This window comes from Alligator mississippiensis, chromosome 2 (assembly GCF_030867095.1).
Source record: "Alligator mississippiensis isolate rAllMis1 chromosome 2, rAllMis1, whole genome shotgun sequence".
NCBI classification, from domain to species: domain Eukaryota; kingdom Metazoa; phylum Chordata; order Crocodylia; family Alligatoridae; genus Alligator; species Alligator mississippiensis.
The window spans coordinates 13,641,141-13,649,288 of NC_081825.1; the positions used below are offsets into that span (position 1 = coordinate 13,641,141).

Genomic DNA, 8,148 nt, shown 5'->3' on the forward strand with positions numbered 1-8,148 from the left:
GCCACAATTTAGCCCTAGCCCCCGTCTAAGTGGCCCTCCAATCCATTTCCCCTCCCGGATCTGTTGCTATGCTTTCTCCCTCCTGCCCTGCTCCGTGGCCAATCTGCTGCTCTGCTTTCTGTTTCCCACCTGATCTGCTACCCTGCTTTCTGCTCCCTGTCCTGTCTGCCACTGTGCTGCCTGTCCCCTCCCTGATCTGCCACATGTCACACACACAGGGTGACTGTGGCACTTGTGGCACCCATGCCACAGGCTGGCCACCCCTGCTCCAAGCAGTCCCTCTCAGACTACCTTGCTAATGCTGCTCCTGTTTGTATTAAATACTTAAACCATCAGTACAGCTGCCTTGTGGGAAACATGGGTGCAGATCTCCTGCAGCAAAAGGCACCAGTCCTCACCCTCCCACATGCCCAAACACTGAGGTGTGGCATGAAGGGGGATATGGCTGTCAGCTCCTCCTCTTCCTTCTGCTCACAGTGCCTAGTGCTAGGCCCGAACATCCATTTCTTCTGTTATGAAGCCGTAAAGTAAAATGTGTGATATAATATTTGTAGATTTGAGGGGAGGGAAGGGGTTAAGTTTAGCACAAAAAACAATCACTGGTTTGTATAAAAATCAGCTTTCTTGTTGACACTTAATTTCAGGGGCCAAAGGAAAAGGAATGAAAACCAAGTTGATTTGCAGCCGCATAGCACTTGCACCAACCAGCTCTGAAGCAAAAAACATCACCTGACAACGGTTACTGCCAGCTCTGGCACGTGCCCTGTGAGCCCATCCCCAGGGACTGAACTGGCCGCCTTCACAGGGCTCCCTCCCCTTTGCCCACAACACGGCTCAGCAATGGATGTTCATCTCTGACCCAGATTTGCCTAGTTCACAGGCACGGAGATTTCCCTGCTTCCCTGAGCTCTTATAAATGCTTTGGTGCAGTTCTTCTGGGCTGGATGATCAGTGCTGGGTGCCAGACGCATCATGATGATCTCCCCGGCTCAGTTCACCTGCCTGGTTGTGCTCTGGATCCAGGATAAGCAACAAGCCAAGAGGGCACTGGCTTTCTCACTATTACTATTTGTGCTGCAATAACAGCAAGAGGGCCATGAACCTTTGGTTCCAGACATTGTACAATCCCAGACAGGAAAAGGGAGCACTGCCATAAGGTCAGAGATGGAGCCAACCAAAAACATTTGGATATAAATAGGTCCTCCAACAAGGCAAGATTTATCTTCATACGTCACCAGGCTCAGAAAATACTGACTACTTCTAAACTTCTGCTAAACGAAGGAGGTTGTGAGCAAGGGAAAAAGGGATGTAACATGAGTTTAATATTTACAGCCAGGGTCAGTTAATGAGCTGCAGTAACTTGACAAAGGTACAAATGGGAATATTCAAACCAACATAATGCAGTTCAAATTAGTTGTCTACTTTGTACAGTGAAATATATTTTTGCTCATGAATTCAGATGCCACCAGGGACATTGTACTGACTCAGATGCCACAATCCTTGGAGGATTCCCCAGAAGTCAGAATCACCATCCGGTGCAAAGCCAGCTCCAGCATTACCGACTCAGGAAATGAATACCTAGCCTGGTACCAGCAGAGACCTGGACGAGCTCCTAAGCTCCTACTCTGTCTGCCATCTGCATCTCCTTCTCTGCAATCAGGAGTCCCAGCCTGGTTCAGCGTCTGAGGGTCTGCAGCAGCCTTCTCTCTCACCAGCAGCAGCAGTGAAGCCCAAGATGCTGGGGATTATTACTGTCTCCAGACCCACCACAGCCTTCACTCAGACCACACCAAAAACCTGTGAACTGCATGGACAGCTGCTTCCTCCACTTTCTCTCCATCCGTTCAGCAGCTCCACCTCTGGGCGCGCTCTACCTCTGCTCTTCCCTTCCCGTTCTCCTCTCAGCTGCCCTTCACTCTCAGGAGAAGCCCCCATCAAATGACTCCACACAAACAGCACTTTGGTAAGCCTGCCAATACTTCTTCCCATTAGGCTAGCTACTATCATCATGGTGATCCCGTCTCCTCCTTCATTCATCTGTGCGCATCCCTCTTGCCCATTGTCTTATACCTGAAGTGTAGGTTTTTTTCAGACAAGTCCTGTCTATTTGATCCATGGTCATACACTTCCCCCAACACAATGGGGTCCTGGCCCATGATTCAGATCCTAGGACGCAAAATGATATACATGATAATAGCACTCTAGGACAGCTAACGCATTTGACACAAGACTACTTGCAGTCTGAGCACACTGGTTCTCTGCAGTGAACACAGACTTCTCCAATGATTTCACCAATGCCCCAAGCTTAATACCCATTTGCATGTTTTAAAAACATCCCCTTTGCAAGTGTGGACAGGACTCTGCTCCTGGACTGGCTTCTGACCAAGGTTCAAGAGCCCAGTCTACCTGATCATGGAGTGGACCTCATTTCCACAACTCTTTGGTGGCATTCGCTCTGCCAGGGCTAAAACTAGCACTTCCCTCCAAGCTGCTCTTCTCCCCAAAGCCACTGGCACCCTCGAGGTGGCCAGGTTATACAACTGCCACCCAGCATTCGGGGTTAACAGTGGCAGGTGGTACCGTCTACTATAAATTACAGTAGCAAGAGAAAAAGGCCTGATCTGATGTTTTCCATATCTTTATAGCTAGGATGCCAGGTATACATCAGGGAGATAAATTAACGAACCCCACATTTTAATTAACACATCAATTAACCACACCTGTTAGACTAGGTACATGTTGGAAAAGGTGGTTAACCTTAGGGTTAAACTAGCACACCAGATGATAATCAGCTTCTACACTATGCCCAAGAGATGGCAGCCTGTATCTTATTAACTGGAGCATTGGCAATGCTGGCAGCACACCATCAAGACAGGAAACACAAAAACAGAAAACATTTTGCACGGTCTAACTATGCAAATCCTCTGCAGGATACAAGTAACTGTCCTTGAGTGTTATGCAGATCTCACTTCAACAATGTTAATGAGTAAACTGAGATCAGACTTAAGTCTACTGACTGTAATGTGCAGTATTTAAATCTCTCCATAGAAAACACCAGTCCTTATACAGCAGATGCTGAGATGACCAAACCTGCATTGACATAACTGACTGATTTGTTTTTTCTCTGGGCAGCGAGGAATCACAACGCCTCCATTTTGCTCTGTGCTCAACACTGCACAGCTCAGATGCTGGAGAACATTCCTGTTACCACTATCATCATCTGTTGCTCACAGGGACAGACCATAAGGAAATGGGGCGGCACTGCTCAGTTCACTTTCTGAACAGTCATTTCCTTTGTGGAGCTGTTACACGCCATGTGTCATGTCCTTCTTGCACACTCACTTGGAGAGTCAGAGATCTCCCATCAGCCCACTATGCTCCAGTCAATGGTGCAGTTCCCAGTGAGCAGGTGCTCCAGATGGGTAAGAGGGTGGAGAAATCTCTAGTATAATCAGGGAGTTTTCATGACAATGTGGAAGGGGTTGGTATTTATATTGTGTCCCGTATAATTGTGGTGTCTGGGAAATTGTATCATTCCAGATCATCATGAATTAGTTACTAGACCTGGGCGTTACTAGTATGATTGTGACTCCTTCCTGCTGGGCTGATATAAAAAAATGCTGTGGGTCATCACCTCTTGCCCTTTTATTCAGAGCATTCATGACTCCCAGCTAAATCATTGCAAAAAATGCTCTAACATGGCAGCCCCATTTGCCTTGCTTTTTCACCTGGGAGATGGTTTCTGGGAGAATCAAAAAAAAAAAACAGAAAAAAAAAGACCATGTGCAATGAAAGGGTCTTCCAGGTGAAAAGTGCTCAATATGGCTGGAAAATCCTCTAGAAGGGCCAAGTTCAGGAGCTTCCTCTTTTCTTTATGTTATGCAAGATTTCTAAGCTGAAGAAAAAGAGCAAGGAGTGAGGAAGTCACTTCCCCTATGGCTCCCCTAACACAGGGACATCACCCTAGTGACACTGTGTCCAGCAGGACATGTCTAATAGGAATTAAACACATTGACACCCAAACAAGTATGAGTTCACAACCCTCTTCCCACCCACTTGTGACAAATACCAGCTCAGCACAAAGTGAAGGAGCTCCCATGACCTTGCTGTGTCTGCCCCCTTCAACACCACGTGCCTGTCACCTCTGATTTTTAGATCACTTGCAAATCATCTCTGAGCCAAATTTGTATGTTTTACACCCAGTCAACGCCCTCCTCATGCTCGGCACCAGTATAAGTGCTCCAGGGCACTTGGTCCAGACTAGTGATCGGTGCAGGCCAGGCACACGTACCAAGATGGCATCACTGCCTCCCCTGCTCTGCCTCGTGGTGCTCTGGGTCCAGGGTAAGCAGCAAACTGGGAGCTTCATTATAGTAAAATCATCCTATTTACAGAAATGAGCAGTGCTAGGAATGGGTTTAAAGGGTGATTAAAATGCTCCGGGAAATGCACTCCCTTCAGAAGGAGGGACTGCAACCAAGACAAAGACTTACTTAATCCCTATGACCAGCATCCAAAGCCCACTGGAGTGAACAGAAGTTTTTATGTGGATGTCCACGGGCTGAGGCTGTAAGGCTGAATGATCATACTTCATCTGGGGACAAACACACTTAATTTGTAAGGAGGCAAACAAGGAACATTGCTAAAGCATCCATGTTGTCTATTTGGAGTGATTACTTAACTTGATGGAGGCACTATGTTAATTCAGCATTTGTTTTTATGTCTAGGCTCCTCCGGGCAGATTGTGCAGACTCAGACCCCAGAGTCCCTGGTGGTGTCTCCAGGAGATCGAGTGACCATCAAGTGCAAAGCCAGCTCCAGCCTTACTTACTCAGGAAATGAATACTTAGCCTGGTACCAGCAGAGACCTGGACAAGCTCCAAAGCTCCTCATCTATGGTGCTTCCACACGGCAGTTGGGAGTGCCAGCCCGGTTCAGCGGCAGTGGCTCTGGCACCGATTTCACTCTCACCATCAGCAGTGATGAAGCTGAAGATGCTGGAGGTTATTATTGTCACCAGACCCACAGTGCTACTCACCCAGTGATACAAACCCATACAAAAACCTGCCATGCTGCCCAGCCTAGCACCACAGCTGCTTCCTGAAGAGACACATGATTGACACAACTGTTACACTCAATATTGGCTCAGGGGGTTCCTCAGGACGTCACTGTCTGAGCCACAGATACCGTCACGCTGCCCCTGCTGCCCAGCCTGCAGGACACACCAGCCCAGCTGCACAGTCCAGGGGAGTTTGCTCCCAAGTCTCACAGATTTCACCCCACCTGAAATAGGGGCTCATTTCTTCTTCCAGCACAACATTTATTTTGTTCCTGAAAACCAAGCAATCTCTGTTCCCCACCACGGCGTGAACACAGTTGGCCCCCATCAGAGTGAGAGCCGGCAGGGCCAGCATGGGGCTTCACAGGCAGTGCTGCTGCAGGGAGGTCTGGCTCTAGGTGGGACAGCTGCAGAGGCAGTGACAGAGAAGTCCATGATGCTCTCGTCACCCAACATGGCAGATAACAGGGAGCCATGACTGCCTCTCCTGCATACACGTAAGACAGACTAGGGGATGGAGCCTTTTCAGGAGGGGAAGGGGCAGAATACGGTGCATTGTCTAGTCCCAGAGAGGAGCCCAGGAGGTGGTGGTAGGAGTTGCTTCATCAAGCTCCCCCTTTTCCATTCCCTGGGACTGGTCTCTACATCTCTCACCTTGCAGTGAGTTCCCTCCAGCAGGCTGACTGCACTTGCAAGAACATAAGTACTTGCTTTCCTCACAATATTTCTTCTTTTACACCCACTCATTCAGTTCGGGGAAGAAAAGAGGAGGGTAGGGGAGGGACTGAGAGGTCAAGAGAGTATGTGGCTTCATCCTGGAGGGAATGGAGGACACTGCTCTGGGTTTCTTCACAGTGAGATTCCCCTCCAACCTGTCACAACCCAGTGGTTTTGATGCCTCGGCACGGTGGAATTTTCCCGCCACATGAGATCCTCTTGCAAAAGTAAAGGCTTTCTGTTGCTGCAGAAAACCCCCGGTGCAAGAGAGTTCCCGCCATTTGGATGTAAATTTGTGTCCTGCTATTGGCCAGTTCTAAATTATGCACACGTGACGGCTAGTAATTGGCTTGCTGGCCGTTTAAAAATTAGCGCGACTTCCACCCAAGTCGGAGAACTTTGAGCACGCTGCAGAGTGCTTCTGAAGAGATCTGACTCGTGGCTGAGCTGATCGATAGACTGATCACCTATTGATTCGTCTCCCCGTCGCCGAGTGCAATCCCAGACGTAACATTTTCCCTGATGGCCCGATTTGTAGATGGACGTGCTGGCCTGAGCCCTGCCAGCTGGAACAACTCACGCAGTTGTTCAGATGACCGGACCGTTTTCGTCGCAATCACCAGCGGCATAAGTAAAGTTTTACAACCTTAAAGCTTTCTCGGCCTCTCTATTCACCAGCCCGCCCCGACGAACGAGTAATTATTCAATCACCTCGAGTCGGCTTTGGCCGTCCGAGACATGGCGACGAGGATGGGATTAAAGGGCACGGTGATAGAGAAGAACCTAATCGGGTGCTGCCCCTGGTGCACCGGGACCCGCCACGTAGAGAATGCCAACGATCTATGGGCACATATTGCTTACCACCAGGCGGTAGAAGGGGAGGAAAGAAATATTGATGGTTACTTCTCCGCAAAGAGAGAAGAAGCCGTGGTGAAGGAATGGAGAACTAAGCTATCCCTTGGGGAGTTCGGATGCATAATGGGGAGCGACCGGGTCTATTATCGACCCCCGGAGGAAACCTTGACCATATCCTTAGCCAGGGTGAAAGCACGGAAGGCAGAGAAGCTGACCCCCGCTCAAGAGTTCGCTCAATGCATTCGATACTTAAGGGAAGGAGGGGAACCCACCCCTACGGACTGGTTTAACTGTCCGGATTTGGTGCCTGAGTCGCGGGGTCATGAGCTCCTCGTTCAGCTCTGGGAGGATTTGGAAACTAAGGGCTGTTATGTGCCGAGATGGGGTCTAACTAAATGGAAGAAGGGAAAAATGATAAATGTGCTGTTCCATACAGTAGCGGGTCTACTAAGGGAATACGCAAATTTAGAGGCACAGATGCATACGGTGGGTAAGGCGTCGCTGGAGCGGGCAGCCAGAGGCTCCGGAGCAGCGCTTATTAATAGCATCGGCCGCATGATACCGCTAGCAGAAAATGGCGCCGAAAGAAGCGCGAGCCATCCGGGGAATCTGGAAAGGAGGGGCGGAGCTTCAGAAAACCTGGCGGGGATCCGCCTAGCGCCTCCGCCCCCTGAGGTGATGTTGTTCCCAACGGCCCCGTCTCCTTGCCAAGGGGAGGGGGCAATGGGAGGAGGGATGTACCCAACGCTCCCAGACGAAGAATTTAACTCTTTCTCTACTGCAGCTCACCCGATAGCTGTGACGAAGCATGTTGCAGATGAAGATGGTGCTACGCATACCACTATCATCTCACGCACACACACCAGACCAGAGATTCAAGAGCTTTGCAAGGAATCTAAAATAAGATCAGGAGAAACCTTAGCAATGTGGTTAGGGCGGTTAATAGTAGAATTCGGATCTGACACCTTGGATAAAGAAGAAGCGAGTGCCTTGACCCGACAGGCGGCATGGAGTGGTGGGCATGCTACCAATTTGAATGTGGTCACAGACAGTCCCCAATGGCCCATCCCGCTTCCGACACTCGTAGTGGGACAGGTAACCCACAAATTCCACACCTGGCACGAAGGTCGTCCACAGAAGGCTACTGCGGAGCAACTCCTCCTGGCTATAGTTGGGGTGTCATATCTCTCATGGAGCCCAAGGACAAATCCCATGGTACTAACCGCCGTACAATGAAAAGAGAGATGGGCTCATCATCACCTATCGGACCCTGGGGCAATCCCAAAGCCCTTGGAAGCTATAGATGCCTGCGTGGAGGTATACGGAGGAGCAAATGCTGTTACACTCCGACTCTTCTTGAACCCAATGGCAGGTCAACCGGTGGGAAATCTCTTAGGTTATCTCCCACGTCTACAAGCACTTATGCAACAAGGTGAAGAAGCTTCTGATGATATAAGGGACCGATCTTCAGTATGCCCAGCCGGAACATTGAGACCCAGAAGGCAAGAATTTACCCC

The 8,148-nt window shown here is 49.5% G+C and overlaps 1 gene segment (V, D, J or C); it reads left to right on the forward strand.

The window, feature by feature from the left end:
- The first annotated feature begins 4,295 nt into the window (after positions 1-4,295).
- Positions 4,296-5,104, forward strand: LOC109280657 (Ig kappa chain V-III region VH-like). The segment is given in 2 exon segments: positions 4,296-4,344; positions 4,728-5,104. Coding segments are annotated over 2 exon segments (426 nt in total).
- Positions 5,105-8,148: the final 3,044 nt, after the last annotated feature.